Source organism: Mastigoproctus giganteus, chromosome 6, assembly GCF_048544385.1.
Source record: "Mastigoproctus giganteus isolate SK-2022 chromosome 6, ASM4854438v1, whole genome shotgun sequence".
NCBI lineage: Eukaryota > Metazoa > Arthropoda > Arachnida > Uropygi > Thelyphonidae > Mastigoproctus > Mastigoproctus giganteus.
The window spans coordinates 78,930,590-78,949,701 of NC_143580.1; the positions used below are offsets into that span (position 1 = coordinate 78,930,590).

The window sequence follows — 19,112 nt, forward strand, 5'->3', positions numbered from 1 at the left end:
TACTTTATCATTAGTAGGGGCATTTGATGCAAGAAAGCAAGCTTATGCAGCATCAGCCAAAAAAAAAAAAATAAATAAATAAAAAAAAATAACCACTTCCACATCACCCCTCTGTTCATTCGAAATACCTGTCCCGCTGAACCTTAAACTTATTTAGGCTATCAACTTCCACGACAAGGGATGGAAGCCTGTTCCACCAACCAACCACTCGCTGGCTAAAGGCAAATTTCCGCACGTCTATCCTACATCTGTCTTTCCTCAATTTGAATTTATGCTCTCTCAGGTGATTATTCTGAGCAAGAAGGAAGAATCCCATCAGCATTGAGCATGCTCAAACCATTCAAGGCTTTATACACCTCTATCAGATCACCTCGCTGGTGCCTTGTCTCCAGACACTGTAATTTGCAAAACTTAAGCCTTTCTTCATAAAACCACCCCTTTGTTCCATTCACTAATCTTGTTGCCCTTCTCTGTACTCGTTCCAGCAGCTCTACATCCTTCTTGAAATGAGGCCTCCAGGCTTGTATACAGTACTTTAGGTGTGGCCTGACCATTGCCTTATACAAGGGAATAATCACCTCCTTATCACTGCTAGAAAAGTTCCTATATATCATTGATAATACACCATGAGCTACTCTTGCAGCCTATCTGCACTGCTCAGAGCACTTCATATCTGCCTGCACAACCACCCCCAGGTCCCTTTCATTCTCTACCACTGTCAGTGTAGTACCACAGAGTTGATACGTTGCTCTGGGGTTGCTGTTTCCCATATGTAGTACTTTACATTTGTCAATGTTAAACTTCATTTGCCACCTCTCAGCCCATCTGCTCAACCTTTCCAGATCCTGTTGAAGCAGCATAGTGTCAGTAGTGTCCTTGACAACCCTGCCAACCTTCGTATCGTCTGCAAACTTGGACATTAAGCTTGATATACCATCATCAATATCATTTATAAATACAGAGAACAATAAAGGACCCAATACTGAACCCTGAGGGACTCCACTAATAACATTAGTCCACGATGAGCAGTGTCCATTGATTACCACTCTGTCTTCTCCCCCTCAACCACCCCTTTATCCATAGCAGCAATTTGCCTCCAGTGCCATACTGCTCCAATTTGTGCAGCAGTCTTCCATGTGCAACAGTATTAAAAGCCATTCTAAGATCAAAGTATATAATATCAAAGTTATTCCATGCATCCAGTTCTTTTGTGACTGCATCATAGTATCCAATCAAATTGGTCAGGCAAGACTTCCCCTTAACAAAACCATGCTGTGTCCGAGCTATAACTGAAGTCTTGTCTAGATGATCCTGCAGTGCTTCTTTAACCAGTGCCTCCATTAATTTTCCGGGAACAGAAGTTAAACTCACAGGTCTATAATTACTTGTGTCAGCCTTTGATCCTCCCTTGTGAATTGGGGTCACATTTGCACATCTCCAGTCCATGGGTACCTCCCCTGAGTCCAAGGAAGCTCTCATAATTATGGCTAAGGGTTTGCTTATTTCCTTTGCTGCCTCCTTTAATATAATTGGATAGATTCCATCCACCCCCAGGTGCTTTCTTGTGTTTATCTTCAACAATTTCTCCTCCACTTTACTCTCAGTTATTACAAAATTCTCTAGTTTACTGCCAGAGTGAATACACCTCTGGCATTCCCCTCGCTGAATAACTCGTGTGAATGTCGATGCAAAATATTCATTTAGTTTGTTAGCTACCTGAGCAGGATCATCAACAGTTGACCCATCGATATCAAGTGGACCAATTTGATTCATCCCCTTCCTTCTAGAGTTTACATACATAAGTAAAGAACTCTGCTGTTTTTCTTTACATCCCTTGCCAAAGATTTTTTGTAATCTGCCTTTGCCTGCCTAACCTCGTTTGTAACTTGGTTACAGATCAACTTGTTTCTATCATAGGCTTCTGTGTCACATGTTAATTTGAATGTATCCCATGCATTTTTCTTCTCTGCCATGTCTCATTAGTTCATCTGACATCCATTCAGGCCTAAACCTTGAACAATATTTCTTAGTTGGTATGTAAAGCCTAGTAGCTTCCAAGATAAGTTCTTTGAATTTGCTATTGGTAACATCACCAGTTGGTCCCACTGTATAGAATTCAAATACTGTCTCAGTCTATCGTAGTTGCCTTTACGAAAGCAATAACTGTTCCCTTTACCCCTAATGGTAGTTACCTCTTTGAGTAAATCCCACTTCAGCACACTGTGATCACTGCCACCTAGTGGTTAATTTATCTGCAGATTCTTAATGCATGAAGAATCACTACTGATAATCAAATCAAGAGTATTACTCCATCTAGTTGCCTCCCAAACATGCTGATGTAGAAAACAATCATCCAATAAATCCACAAAAGCCTTGCTAGTGTGTGAGTGACCAGACCCCAAATTCAAGTCAATATCTGGGAAATTAAAATCCCCCATTATAAGACTCTCTGATTTACTGGCCCACTCTATTTCCCTGTATAGTTTCTTATTATACTCATCAGAGTCATTAGGCCTATAGCACACTCCTACTCTCAATTTTGATCTCCCAATGCTTATGACACACCAAACTGACTCAACACTGCACTGTCCAAAGTTGTTGACTGGCTTCACTTCCTTGGATTTTGTGTTTCTTAACTAATAGCATAACCCCTCCTCCCTCCCTTCCTATCCTTTCTGTAGACATTGTACTCCCCAAATTCCAGTTCTGCATTCCTTATCTGTGTGACACCACGTCTCTGAAATCCCAGCAATATCTGCCTTTGATGTTTTGAGCAATAATTCATCAAATTTATTTACCAAACTCCTAGCATTGGTGTACACGCAGGTATACATGCACCTGTTTCTATTCTTAGCTACCCTAACACAACCCATGTGTTTACTTGTACCGCAATGACTCCCAGCAGTCTCTGAAATATCCTGCATCTTGTTTTTCAGGCTTCTGCTCATTTCAATAGAAGCAGTGCAAGAATCACTTCCACCTCTGCCAGTGGCTACTGTTAATCTATTAGTCCTTGTATCTCCCCCCAACTAGCAGTTTTCCGACCCACCTAACACTGCCTCGACAGCATCAGCAAAAATTCTTGCACCCTTTCTATTTAAGTGTATCCCATCCCTGTAGAAGCAATCTCTCCTGTTAAAAAGTACAGTCCAGGCTGAAAAAAATTCTACCCCTTGAGCCTTGCACAATCCCTCCAGGGCCGAATTGATCGACAAGGCTCTCATCATATACTCCCTCCTATCGTGTCTGGGCAGAATTGCAGACACTTTCAAATTCAACCCTAATTCACGGCTTTTTTTCAACAGTGACCTGTACTTGCTAAGTAATTCTGCCGCTCTCCTACTCTTAATATCATTAGTGCCAATGTGTACAACTATATCACCTTTTGTGCCCTTAAAAGATATCTTCTGTACAACATCATCAACCTTTTTCCCTGGCAGACATACCTTGGTCCTGTTCCACCTATTAATGCCAACCTATCAACCACCTTGTACGCTTATACAAGGTTTTTTTTTTTTTTATTTACAATGCAATAAGCTGTAGCTATGAACATACCTGTATCAAACACTGGAACCTTTCGCTTGTATTCAGCTTCGGGAGCATCCGTTTTCACCATCCAACAATAATCAGCTAAACTCCATTTGCTTTTGTATCTTTATTCCATCACTGCAATGTTTTGATGGAAGTACTCACCATTTTCGTGCTGACAGCACCACAGTTTGATGGGAAGAAATCCACGGGAGTGCAAGAAATGCATCTTCAATGACATATTGCACCCCAGTGTTTTGTAAGAAGTAATGAGATCTTCCCATAAGCTGCCTGTAGTTGCTGGCTTTAACATTTCCTAGAAAATCAGTAGAAACATTTCAAAAGGCTTTCCACGCTGATTTCTTGCTATCACTAAGGACACATTCGAACTGTTCGTTTTTGAAAAGTTGCATTATTTGTGGACCAATGAAAATGCCTACCTTAATCTTCTCTGTACTAAGCCTTGGGAATTTCTCTTGCAAGTACTGTTTGTTTATGCAGGACTGTTTACTTCCAAAGCCTTCATGAAATTTTTTATGAGCTCCAGTTTGATGTGGAGTGGTGGAAGCAAAACTTTATTTGGATCTACCAGGGGTTCAAATGCTACATTCTTCATTCCAGGTGTTAATGATTTTTGGTGAGGCCAACTCCTCTTCTTGGAGTGCATATCCTTGGCATGACTGTCCCACTTGCAGAGAATGCAACAATACTTAGTGTAACCCTTTTGTAGTCCTAATAAAATGGCTATTACCTTTAAATCACCACATCTGCCATTCATACTTCTGATAGCATACACCTAAGAGGATGTTCTCCATGTTTGCATATGTTTCTTTTTTGTGGACAGCATATGCAAGAGGTATTGAGGGCAGCATATTTATTTTCATTGTGTGATAACACATCCTTAAGGCTAACCTTAGAAGCATCTATAAATAGTTGCCATTCTTCAGGAACATGCCTCATGTTCATTGCTGCCGTTAAACCATCAACATCCTTATAAACAGTAAGTTCACCTTCTGTTTGATAGAATTTAGCAAAGTCTTTATTTTGAGTACCAAATGTAGCCTCAAGTCCAAAAACTCTGCCTTATTCTTCGGCAGTTCGAGATCCCTGATGAGGTCATAAAGACTTTAATGACCTCATCATACCATAAAGGATAAAAGTTTGGACAAAACGGTGGATCCCTTGATATAGATGGCTGCTGTACTTTATGTAAATCAAGTTGATGTTCATCAGTTCTTCCTCGTCATCAGAATGTACAGAAAAAATGGTCGGGTGTTCAGGAATAGGTATTGCTTCACTGTGAGACATGGGACAAATTGTAGATGGTATATTTGGGTACGTCACTGTCCACTTTTTCTTCATTATCATCCATTTTCTAATAGGCGGCACCATACAGAAGTAACAGTCTGATATGTGATTTCGTGGCTCTCTCCATATCATGGGCACTGCGAAAGGCATAAAACATCTCTTTTGATTCACCCACACTTGAGTTTTGATGGACAGATAGTGCGGCATACGTGTACCCAGTTCTTGTCCTGGTTGCCTATTTTACACCCAAAGTACAAGAAGCAGGCCTTTTTTTTTTTATGGCTTGAGTTAAGGGATGCTTTCTTAAAGCTAAAGTGACTTCTCCACATATATAACAGAAGTCTTGCAGACTATTCACACAATTAATGGGGCATATTAATCTTACATGACACAAATACTGTGCAAAAAAGTAGGAATCTCACAGAGAACAACTGTCAACTGAGAACATACATTTTCTGTGCAAAAAAGTAGGAATCTCACAGAGAACAACTGTCAACTGAGAACATACATTTTCTATATCACCCTAGCCATATTTGAGGATTACTGCAACAGTGTTGAAATGAATTTGAGGTGACTACTTATCACATCACGCAGAGCAAGGAATGCCAATCACGTAATAAGAGCGTGGTGGTACTGAAACTGCAGTATTGCATGCGTTTTGCTGTGAAAGCCTTAGTTGATAATGTAGAGGGAAAAAAAGTTGTATTAGCAAGTTAATCTACGGATAATGTAGAGTAATTTGCTAATATGAGACCCCAACTGTAATTCAAAAACAAGAGCCAATCGACAAATTTTAATGTGATTTCCGTGTTCGGGAGCATAAAATTAGTCAAGATTGGATATTTTCATTTTTTTAACATTTTACCTGTTGACCAGTAACTTATGTTTTGAAAGCAACAACTAGTTTATTAACTCAGAAATGCTGAGAAATCTTACGTTCAGAATATAAAGCTATTACATTTGACATTTCTAAAATCATTTTGGGATTGTATTGTGAAGTTGTATTTACTACATTAAATACAATCACCATAAAAAATTCAACAATCTTGAAAGAGAAATGCAAGGAAACAGTTTAAAATATAACCACTGTCAACTTTTAATAACACCTTAAATCACATTAGTTTGGAGATGGCATCTCCAAACTAATGCCAAACAGCTGGAGTCCCCATCATCTGCCACTTCCTTCACCAAAAGTTGTCAGGCTAAACTGACTAAGTGATCCTGCAGAACTAGACTTGTAGTATTTTATATGATACTATTCTTTCTGAACATCTTTTGTTTCCATCGGGCTATATTTCTTTGTGTTCGTGTCCCAAAATGCAGACATAATAGCAAATACATTTTTTGTTGATGTGTTTACCTTGGAAGGAGCCAGTGGTCCAAAATGTAAGTTAGTTTATGTATTTAGTTGTCTGTTATATATGCTAAATTATGCAAATACGTGCAGTCCAGTGTTGTCATTTCCAAGAGAGGAGAGAATATCCTGAGGAAGAAGCTAAGTAATAATTTATAGCTTAGTAACAGTTCAATTAATACTGAATTTTTTTTTTTGGATGTGGGGTTTCTTAATATTGTAGGGTTAATAAACGAACTGTTAATTGTGATTCCAAAATATACAATTCAGATTTAAAAGCTATCTAAACTGTACAGTGTGTCATTTACTCTAATTAAAGAAAAAAAAAGAGAAAAGCTATAAATGATTATTTCATTTATTTTACGGTATTTGATTCTATCAGTAACTACATGTTATAGACGTCAAAAGGCAGGCAGAGTGGGGTGTAGGGGTAATGGTATCTGTACTTTTGTTAGATTGTATATGATAAAAATGGACTTCCTTTATTTAATTTCACCATGAAATTTCCTTACTCCCTTAGCTTTGTGATCGAGGCATGGTTTGGAATACTGATTTGGTTGAGGCACTTGAACTGCAGAATCTACTTTTGAATGCATGCCAGACGATGTATGGAGCTGAAGCTAGAAAAGAAAGTAGAGGAGCACATGCACGAGAAGATTACAAGGTATGTTGTTATTTGCTGTTCTTAAATTCTTTCACAAGGCCTAAGTTTGATTTGTGTTTTAATAGAACTTTTTATGGGTTCCCATCCCCATCATGGCTAATGAATTGGTTTCAGGTGAGGTTTCCATGGTCCCCCCCCCCACACAGAAATTTGAATTTATCTTCCAAACAGGCAAAACCTTGACCATACAACACATGTAATTTACTCTCTGTATACTAATGCTGAAGTTTTAGCTCCTCAGTTTATTCCAAAACAATCCAACTGTTATCATTAGACTGGATTCTGAACATCTCCCCCTCTACTATAAAGCTCAATTTATTCCATGAACTTGTATTGTTGCATTCTAAATTTTTAATAAAATATGGAAATCAGGAACCTTACTGATGCTGATTATATAGAACATAATGGGCATTGAAATTGCAGAGTTGTCCTCTGAAATGTGTCATAGGAAGAAATTACTTCATAAGATAGGGAGGGGGAAAAAACTGTATCTACACCTGCCCAAATTATCTTTGCCCTCAAAAGTAAAAGCTGTCTGACTGTATTGAGTCATGTATTCCTAATCATGAGTTGCTGAAATATTCAAAAGTTTGACACTTGTGACTCCTCTAGTTCTAAAAAAACATGCACTTTTTTTTTTTTTTTTTTATGAAAACCCCAAACATGAGAAGTATTAAAACCTATAGTACTTAGTACCATGCTTGGGTTTGGAGGTTAAGAAGATATTGTTGACATTAGACTTGAACTTCTGTAGACTGTAATTTTCAGGAAAGACATATGAAGGAAGGTTGTTCCAGAAAACTGCAGTTGTATATTTGTGAAAGAACTGGGAAGTGTTTTGCTCCTCACAGAGAAACAAAAATTCAAAGGTAAAAAAAAAAAAAAAAAAAAAAAGCAAGCTTAGCTCAAAATATATCAAGAGGCTAAAAAAAAAAATTCCCATCTTTCTGAATATATCTATGCCTAGTCTATTAATACATCTATTTAAACTTTCAGTTTAAATACAGGGTATGTCAAAATTATGTTAACACTTATATGGAAAAAACATTTATTGTAATCAACATGACATATCTGGAAAAAAAAAAAATAAATAAATAAAATTCAAATGTTCATTCCATGTAAGTGTTAACATAATTTTGACATACCCTGTATAATCGTATTTGAAACCCAATGAAGTTACTATTTAGAGAGAACAATTTTTTTTTTGAACCAAATTAAAACATGTTTTACAAAAAAAAAAAAAAAATCTCCTGCCTCTCAGTATCATTCAGGTAAAGAAATAGATATTTTGCAGATCAGTTCTATCAGTGTTATCATTATAAGCAGGGCCGGCACCAAAATTTGTGGGGACCTGTTCAGGAATTACTTGTAGGGCTCTGGGTCCTGTGCAAAAATAAATACAAGGTATATTTGTAATAGTTATATATATATATATATATATATATATTTTTTTTTTTTTTTTTTTTTCTAAATTTTACAGCTCTTGGAGTGAACAATAATGTGGGTAACTAGACATTTAAGACGGCAGTAGCCTCATTTGATAGAAATGCAGAAAAGATGCGGATGATATTATTTAGACTACAAGCATGTTCAACAGTACCAGTTGAACGTGCTTGTGACCAGTGCTGATTATAAGCAAAACTTTGGGTCAGTTTCTGAAGAAGTACAGTCTTCCATAGTAACTTTCTTGACTCATTCATAATCAGTTACTATCGTTTGTGCAAAAGACAAAACGGAAATCCACAGACAAAAAAATGTTAGGTATGGTTTAAAAGCATACCACATACCCGTAAGCAATCTAATTTTAATATGTATTTTGCCAGTGAAATTTAATTTCTAGTTGACTTTAAAGAAGCATATTTTTTTTTTTTTTTTAAATAACTCACTTTTTGTAATAAAAAAGGTTTTTATTTTATTGTTAATAATAATTAAAAAAAAAAAAAAAAAAAAAACCAACCTTGTTTTCTTCTTGCCTATAAGTACTCTGCCTTTTCAAAAGTTAGAAGTTGACAACTATATATCCAGACATTGAAGTAAGTCACATATTCATAAGAAATTTTTAGATTATCTGGTGAATGGTTATAGATTTATTTTAGAAGAGAAAAATGGATCTCCCCACCTCCAGATTGAAAAATTAGCCATAAAAATAAAAAAAATTTCTGTTTATACTCTGGGACGACCACATGGTCAGAGGAGTTCACAAGGTAGAGAGAATACAAGAAATGGCACTGTATTCAGCGTCACGGGCTTGAACCCGGGTCACTCAAGGCATGTTCACCTGACCGCTCGGCTAGTAAGTTTTATTTCAATAAAATTTTATTCAGTAACCTTTAAGTTTTAATATTTTACTTACCAGTCATAATGTAATCTCTCTAAACATTAAAAAAGTTTTCCTCCTAGTGATATTTATTCAAGCCAATGGGAAAAGAGGGGGGGACAATTATGTCACTTATTCGAGCCATAATTGCCTCAATAACTTCACCAACCTCTTGCATGTGGTTCACTATCTAATGCATGACCATGCCCTGCATCATTTGATGTTTCCTTGTAATGTTAGCTGATGAGGGTACCCAATATAGTTTGTATATTTGTAAATATTTTAGACCTGCTCTTTCAGATGCAATAATATTGCTCATGCATTACATAGGTCGTTTGCTGATTAGATATCGATCAGTGCATTTTGACAGGTGTCTAGAATCTGATGTTTGATTTGCTAATTATACGTACTGGCGTAGTAATTAACACAATGCCGCAACCTAGATTGGCAATCACAGATTCCGAGAAGGAATGCGCCGTCTTGAGTCTTCACAGAAATAGAAACATGCCAAAAGGTTGCAATCTAATCATAGAATAAGTTCAATGGACAGAGCAAGTGGAAAATCAACACTACAGGAAGCAGGTAGCTAATATGGAAGAAAAACTAACCAAAACTCAGTAAACCATTAAACTACTCATACGTAGTGTAGTATCTTCACAAGATCCAGATAAAGAAGAAACCACTGAAGTATCATACTCCAGTTTAGGTGATATGGTAGTTGAATGTCAACAGTGCAGCAGATTATCTTTGCACAGCGAACTTGGAAGAGCCATACTATGTGTTGTCATGGAGGGAAGGCATGTTTGCCAAACGGCAGATACCTATCCAGACACTTAAAAACTTTGTTGTTTGACAACACGGAAAAAGGGAGACAATTCCAAGAAAACATTAAGAGTTTACAACAGTCTTTACGCCTTCATGTCTTTTAATGCCGATGACCCTTATACGATGAGAATATGAGGTGCCATGGTGAAAGGAATGAGTTTAATGCCCATTAGAGACGTTCCACAATTTGGCCAAATCTACATTTATGATGATGAAGCATTGATGGTACTAGCTAAAGTGAAAAGGACTGATGTAGACTTTAACGTTTTCTCATTCGAGTCTACATCAGTGGGGGTTAGCAAGCGAAGTTCCCTAGTACATATTAATATAAACAAGTAAAATAGGGTAACTGTTGAGTTTCTGGAATTTGTTCTATTAAATGAAAATGTGTATGTATTCATTTCTACCATGCTTTTTTTCCTTTGTTGTACATACACCAATGAGCCAAAACATTGACCACCTACCTAATATGATGTTGGTCCTCCATGTGCAGCCAAAACAGCTCATACCTGGTGAGGCATGGATGCTACAAGATTTCTAAATGTCTTAAAAGGATCTGTCCAGCAGATCCTTTAACTCCTGTAATGTCTGTGGTTGAGATGCTGCAGATCAGAATTGCTGTTCCAACATAAACCACAGATGCTCGATGGGATTGATCTGTGGAATTTGGAGGCCAGGGCCAATACCTGAAAGTCTCACGTTTTGTCAACCAGTCTTGAACAATCCGGGCGGTGTGCCCTGGTGCATTATCCTCCTGAAAGACGGCACCGCCAGAGTGTATCTGGTCAGCAATTATGTTTAGGTAAGTGGTAGTCAGAGTGCCTGGCACATGGATGACTGGACCACAGATATCCCAGCAGAACATCACCCAAAGCATGACACCTGCTTGTTTTTGTCCCACGGTGCATCCAGGCACCATTACTTCCCCAGGGAAACGGCACACACGTACCTGGCTGCCCACATGGTGCAATTGGAAACGTGATTCATCAGACTAAATGACCTTCCAATCACTCAAGGTCCAGTTTCGATGCTCGTGTGCCCATTGTAGGTGCTGTTGCCAGTGAACCGTGGTTAGCATGGGCACTCAGAGAGGCTACACAGCCCCATTTTCAGCTAGGATTTGACATACTGTGTTGTGACACATTACTCCTGTCACCAGCATTCCAATTACCAGTGAGTTGTGCCACAGTTGCCACGTACAATCTGGGAGAGCTTTCGCACACCTCGAGCATTGATGAGCCGTGGTCATCCAATACCTCGCTGGCAGTTTGTGGGTTTTCCCTCCACAGACCACTTTCGGTAGGTATTCCATGGCTTGACCATAAGCATCCCACCAGCTGTGCTGTTTCGGATATGATCTGACCCAGTCATCTGGCCATTACAATTTGGCATTTGTCAAACTTAAGTCTTTCCCATCTGAAGAACAAGGGGTAAGACTGATTAATGGAGCTCAGTATCGGGTGGTTTTTTTATACAGTGTCCTGACCCACACCCTAGTTCACCTGCAGTTGCTTCGATTTGCATAACGACATGCTTGGTCATAATATTTTGGCTCAGCGGTGTAATTTGTACATTACAACAGGATCAGCTCTTTTTCTCACTGAATTTTTTCCCTGTTAGTATAGCATAGTCTTTCAGAATATCACATATCTACAGGAGTTATTTTTAATAAATTGTTAAATTTATATACAACTCTCAAAACATTGACATGACAGCATATCAAAATTAAACATTCCTTTTTTAAAAATTTTTTTTCATTGAAGATCTAAAATTTCAAGTTCATAGCTGCAAGTTATTTTTTTTTAAGAATTTGCAAAATCATCCAAATTTTATTTTTTAATAAAAGTAATCTGGCACTCTTTCAGTGTAAGTTGTGAAGGACAAGTTGTTTACATAAGTGTCCTCACTCTCCATAAGACTGTAAAAAGAGATGCTTCAAACAGGGTAAACAAATGGTCAGATAATATCACATGAAGCAGTAAATCATGTAGATGGCTGCCTCCATCAAGGGGCAGCAGTTGAATAGCCTGTCACAATTGTCTTTGGTTCCTGAAAAATTGGAGTTACAAAATAATGGCTTCTTTAAAATCTACTAGAAATAACTGAAACAGTGTGTTTTGGTTACTTGCTGCATAGTGACAGCAGATAAAGAGATGTTATTATTACCAACAACTTTATCATAATTTTACTTGAAGGTACTTTGGCTTTCTCTTCAGAGCCTATGTACATTTAAAGATTATTCTTTCTTTGTTTTCAAAAGTTCTGAAAACCATGTTGCTTGGCCCAGTCCCTACTGCAGGTTAAGTGTTATGCCAACATTTTAAAATCCAAACTCTTCAGTCATGTGTACCTAACATGTATGTATTGAAGTCATTATTTGTAGAAAAAATTTGACATCCTATCCTATTTTGGCATAACATATTATTAGAAAATGTTTTTTCAAAACAGTTTTTAAATCTTCCAATTCCATTTTTGAAGTGGGTTACTGAGGCAGACTAAACCAGAAAGCCATTTTTACTGCCAAAATATATTGGTGTATAAAATAAGGGAAAAACTGTTCTGTTGTTGTAGACAGGAAGTACTTCACTGTTACACATGAAATTGGCAGTGTGTCATTTTCAAATTTGAAGTTTTTTGTGGACAAGTTATGTTTTGGTGTAATTAAAGATAAAGAAATAGTTGAAGCATCAGTTGCTCTGTGAAAATCTGACAAACGTTATGAAAGCTTAAAATATAAATTATCCCAAATCACGTAAAATAATTCTGAAAAGAGCAAAGCCTGCAGCAGTGTCTTGCTTGAGGCAGTTAACATAATCAGTTAGTGTCTAATGGAAGGGTAGACAAATTCCAGGTAACTAGTGTTTTGAAAGTATACTATACTGGAAAGCAATTTTGTGGCTGTATTTTAATATGAAATGTCTGTAAATTTGTCAGTGGATTTTAATTTCTAGTGCAGTATGGACTTCATAAACCTGCTTGTTCCAAAAAAGCTTAGTCTCCCCCAGTCTATTTTCCTCTTGCATACAGTTGCCCAATCTTCAGCTTTTTGGAAGTCAAAAGCTGGCAGCTATGTATTAATTATACTTATCACAGTGATCAGGTATTTGATTTCCAATGCTTCCATCACACTATATTGATTCAGTATCATTATTTATTGGAGATTCTTGGCACATTAAAGCATTACTCTCCCTTCGGGGTCAAGTCAGTCCCTCCTGTACAGATCATATTTACCGTTGAAATTCTGTATTCAGAATCGATTTTGATTCCTATGATGCCCTTTGTTGACATAACCAGTACCTGAAATTCATGGAAATTAACTGTAATTTATTCCCAGGAATTTTCCTTGTCATCTTAGCTTGAGCCAAATACCTGACCTGAAAAATCATCAGTTTGTATTAATGTTATTAGTACTGCACACATGAATAATAATTCTCTTTACTCCTTAAAGTTAATAATGTTATCAGTTTTAGCTCCTAGCTGACCTTCCTTATTACCCATTTCCCTGACAATCTCCACAGAAATAATCTACAAATGTCTTTTAGGTGCATTAGCATATACAGGGTGATTCACTACCAGTGCAACAAACTTGCAGGAGGTGTAGGGGGCACAAAGACAAAACGGAATCACATAGCATTGCAGGGTCCGAAATGCCTTCGTCATGCGGTGGAGAACATTGAATGGGAGGTCGCGTGAACAGCGATCCTGCTGGAAGTCAACATTTGCGAACCGTTTCTGTTGAAGAAACCAAGTAGCAAAAGTCCTCTGGAGTGGATAATCCGCAGGCTCCAATGATTGGACACGTTGCAGATGGTATGAACTCATTTGGTTTGTTGACAGTATCCTCCATACAGTGGATTGGGAAATACTCAATCGTTGGCCTATCGCTCGAGTACTCGTAGTCAGATTGCCTTCTGCAAGACGTAGGACATTCTTCTCATTGTCTGGCGTCCTCGTCGTTCGCTCTCGATTCATGGTACTTCTCATGAAACAACCAGTCTCACGTAACCTTCTGTGCACACATGCAAAAATCGTATGATGAGGAGCACGCCTCTGCGGGAAACGCTCCTGGTACAAGCGCAGAGCGGCGTGCCCATTACAGTCCGCAGCTCCATATGCAAGGTGCACGTTTGAATACTCGTCCGTCCTACTGCCTCAGGAACTGGTTCACAAATGCTGACTTCCTGGGGATCGCTGTTCACGCGACCTCCCATTCAATGTCCTCTACCGCATGACGAAGGCATTTCGGACCCTGCAATGCTATGTGATTCCGATTCGTCTTTGTGCCCCCTACACCTCCTGCAAAGTTTATTGCACTGGTAGTAAATCGCCCTGTATACATAGTGCACCTTGACTATCTGCTTATAATAACTCAGTTCCTAGTTGATGGATATTCATGAAATTGTATATTTATTTGGGCCTTTAAAAAAGATTTGTCAAACAATCCCAAATTTCATTAAAATTAGGCTAGTAGAAATCTGACAATTACTATTTCTTTGTTTGTCTGTCCATCTGCACGTAATAACTTGACTCATAATGGATCGATTTTCATGAAATTTTATAACTAGTTCAGTTAGAGTAATCTCAAATTTCATTAAAATCAGACCAATATAAATCCAGCAATTCTCCCCCCCCCCCCAGTACATGTCACAAAAGCTGTCTATGTGTATAATCAGTGCATGGAAATTGTTTATTTCCATGCACTTATTGGAGGAATATATGGGAATATGGCAGATGTGAAATGTTTTTGTTTCTAGGTGTGCTAGCACATGCATAATGTGCCTATTGTCTTCACCATGTCTGCCCATCTTTCTGTTCATCCCTTCACTGGCATGTAACAACTCAACTCCCAGTGTACAGGTTTTCATGAATTTTTTTAATTGAGATGCCTCTTAAAGATTTGTCAAGCCATCCCAAATTTACTGATATTTGGTAATTATTTTTTTACCTCTTCATCTGCTGGGAGTTACTCCCAGCAGATGAAATATATATTGATCCATCCCAAATCTTATTGAAATCAGATTGATAGAAATTTGACATTATTTCTTTATCTGTCTATCTGCATGTAATAAGACTCCCAGTGATTATCATGAAATTTATTTAGATCTTTCAGAAAGATTTGTTGAGCCTTCCAAAATTTCATTAAAATCTGAAAAATAGTAATATGGCAATTTATTTTTTCAATTAATTAATAATAGAATAGCAATTAATAGTAATATGGCAATTTATTTTTTTCACACATCATCAGCCATCTTCAATTCACTGCAGGATGAAGGCCTCTCCAGTAACTTTCCAGTTCCTTCTGTTTTGTGCAATTGACCATCCATTTACTACCCACGAACTCATGAATTTCATCTGTCCATCTCCATTGTTGTCTTCCAGGTTTTCTTTTAGCTCCTCTTGGGTACCATTCTGTTATTTTCTTAGTCCATCTGTCATGTCTTAGAGCTATGTGTCCTACTACCCGTGACCATTTCAGTTCTTTAGTTTTTATAAGAATGTCCTTTACAGGTGACCCCCGCTTAATGTTGATAATTTGTTCCGTAAAAACAAAGTGCAAATGAATCAGCGCTAAGCAAGCACCATATTCCCATAAGGTATAAAATCATAAATTTATTAAACCAATAGCCCTCGGCTGTCGAGTTTTCATATTTTTGGTCAATTTTGGGTGGCTCTCTTCCTGGTAAACTAAGAGGTTTTAATTTAAAATCCCCCGCCGCACGCAGCATTACCCATAAAGGCAACTGATTCTTCGCCGCTTTGAAGCCTGAACTGTTTTTTTTTCTCCTTACGATATGAAACTTCATATCGAAAGGAGAAAAAGTCCTGTTTCATCTATGTCAAAAACTTGTTGAGGTATAACACTCATTTTCAATAATTTTAACAAGTTCTTTTTTGAAAGTTTTGGCTCCTTCTCTGCACTTGATAAAGACTAGTTAGCGTCTCCCTGGATTTTAAATCCTTTAAACCAGCCATTATTAGCTTTAATTGGTTCCACATGTTTCTCTGAGGTTGTTTGTTGTTATTCGTGTTTTTTTTTTTTTTTTTTTTTTTTTTTTTAAGGAGCATTAAGCAACTAAGGCCATATTGTTCCTGGGATATGCAGTGGTTAGGGATTGTTTCCCGGTCTGAATTACTAACTTTAATAATTAATACTAACAGTCTTACGCACACATTTAAATATATATGCAATCATCGTGCACTGGCAAGATAAATAGTTTCTTCATAATTTGAGATATCGTCAGCAATAAAGATGTGTATTATTTTAATTTAGAAAAATATTTATTTTCATACATTAAATTTGCTATATATATATAAATAATGACAAAAGTTATAATGAAATAAATAAATAAATAAATATTGAGCTTTCATTAGAGGCAGCAACATGCAAATCCTCCATATGAAGCCAAGATATATCCAATATTTTAAAATTAAATAAAATAAAACATAAGCCAGGAGTATGGCAAAAACTGTAGAGCCAAAATTAACATAAAAATAACCCAAAATAAAACTAACAAACAGAAAAGGAAGAATAAAGGTAAGGCATAAACAGTAGCCGAAAAACCCTTATATAATTTTGCACTTCAAATCCAATTAATAAAAACAGATTTAAAATAATTCCAATTACATAATAATTTAGCGGTCCCCCCCCCCGAAAAACATTGTCAGTGGTGTGGCTCTACTGTAGAGTGCTATCTGTTCTGTAATTTATTTTTCGCTGCATAAGGACCACAGCGGTGCAAATCCTCTGCATTGGTGGATCGATCAGAGTAGAAAAGGTAGTTTGGTTCTTCGATCTTTTCGCCTTTGCGACGATTTGTATAATGATTGAAATGCAGCGATTCCATGACCATTATTGGCCTCGTGGTCCTCTGTTGATATGGGGCATAATGGTCAGTCTATTATTTTGATTTTATCTTTTAGTAGTTCCTTTAACCCTTTTTGGTGATATTTCACGTCTTTCGGAACTGGTACCTTTCTGGGGGGGGTACCGCTAAATTATTATGTAATTGGCATTATTTTAAATTTTATATTGGTTTTATTAATTGGATTTAAAGTGCGAAATTATATAGGGGTTTTTCGGCTACAGTTTGTCTTACCTTTTCCGTTCGTTTTATTTTGGGTTATTTTTATGTTAATTTTCGCTCTACAGTTTTCGCCATATTACTAGCTTATGTTTTATTTAATTTTAAAATATTGGATATATATATATATATAAAGCAGAAAGTGAAAGGCCAGCACTTTCTTACATAGCTCTGTAATGTCATCGTCGTCATTTGAGTCTCAACTCATCTCAACTATACATGTCATTTGTTCTAGAAAGATCCTCTTGCAGATAAGCTGCTTTATATATATTTTGTGATGATGGAGAGATCAAACACATTTTTCTGGCAGGACTTCATTAAGTGTAGTCATTGTGGTGCAATACTGAAATGTAGAGGTTTTTCTACAAGTGGCTTGCTTCGGCATTTAAAAACTAAACATTCTATTGAGAAGCCAACATTGACAAATGATTGTAACCTCAAACATTCTGCAGGGGATGAATCTGTAGAAAGCTCTTCGAAATGTTTAAAAAGTGTTCATTCTCAGCCAACATTGTTTAGTTTTTTAAAGAAAGACACAAAAGAAAATCATTGCAAAGCTTGTAGCTGTAGATGGATTTCCTATCAGTGCCATATGTAAAAGTGAATTTATTCAGCAAGCATTCAGTGGAAAAGGTTTGCTTCTTCCTAAAAATCCCAATCATGTTATGCAATTAGTGTATAAAGCCTATGTATATATTAAGTGCAATAGCATCATTAATACACAGCCATTTTTGAATAAACAGAATATTTATAAGGCGGCATCGTTTTAAGTTATATCTCATTGTATTCACCTTCACAACGAGTTGCCCTGATATTGCACTACTTCGAATAAGTAACGCTTCACCTAAGGAGAAGACTGATGTCACTTATTCTCAGATAGGTACCACCCAGACAGCACAGTGTCAGGGCTATTTGGCCCTTCTTCGATGGGTGGGTAGGTACCCAAGTGATGCAATGATGGCACAAGTATAACTCCACAATAAGAGAGATGCCTGATGGTGCATGATGTATTTAGACTAAGATGCATTTAGGGCTAAAGCCTCAAGCTGCGAGCAAATTTAGACTATGTATATATTAAGTGCAATAGCATCATTAATACATAGCCATTTCTGAATAAACAGAATATTTATAAGGCGGCATCGTTTTAAGTTATCAATATCAGGGCAACTCTTCTGAAGGTATTCACAACATGAGATAACTTAAAATGATGCTGCTTTATAAATATTCTGTTTATTCAGAAATGGCTGTGTATTAATGATGATATTGCACTTAATATTACATAGTCTACATTTGCTTGAGACAATCTACAAGCTTGAGGCTTTATTTTGCCATCATTGCATCACTTGGGTACCTACCCACCCACCGAAGAAGGGCCAAATAGCCCTGAAACGGTGCTGTCTGGGTGGTTTTTTTTTATGTGACCCCCAATCACGAGAGGTATCAGAACCTACAGTACTTAGTACCGTACATGGGTTGGAGGTTGAGAAGACGAAAGAAGATATTTGTTGACATTGGTCTTGAACTTCTGTAGACTAATTTTCAGGAAATACATATGAAGGAAGGTTGTTCCAGAAAACGGCAGTTGAATGAATAAATGAGGAAGATGAAAAGTTCGTTCTGTGAGTTTGAAGTTGGACAATAAATGGATGGCGGCACGTGTTCGGACTGTTTTGAAAGAGAGCAGGAATTATAGAAGAACAGTGCTCATGGAAGTATCTGTAGAAGAGGCATGCAGGAGAAACAGTATGTCTCTGAGACAGCGAGTGGAGAGACTCTGTTAGAGATGAATCATTAATTAACCTAACTGCCCTCTTCTGAATGGAATCAAGAACCCTGAGAGAGGTCTTGGGGGCACCACCGCAGATGTGGGAACAATATTCCATGGCAGGGTGGATTTGAGATTTATACAGAGTGAGCAGCTGTTTGGAAGAAAAGTAATGCAGAGAGCAAAAGAGAAAACCAAGTTTTTTAGATGCAGAGGAAGCAATATTTGTAATGTGCTTGTGCCAAGAGAGATTAGAAGTCAGGGTAATC

General features: G+C 37.3%; 1 protein-coding gene across 1 annotated transcript in view; it reads left to right on the forward strand.

Moving 5' to 3' along the window:
- The window catches only part of SdhA (succinate dehydrogenase, subunit A (flavoprotein)), a 221,429-nt gene that overhangs the window by 190,262 nt on the left and 12,055 nt on the right, over positions 1 to 19,112 (forward strand). The window contains exon 14 of the mRNA XM_090376065.1: positions 6,711 to 6,854. Within this exon, the coding sequence (XP_090232191.1) occupies positions 6,711 to 6,854 (144 nt within the window). The remainder of the gene's footprint in view (positions 1 to 6,710; positions 6,855 to 19,112) is intronic.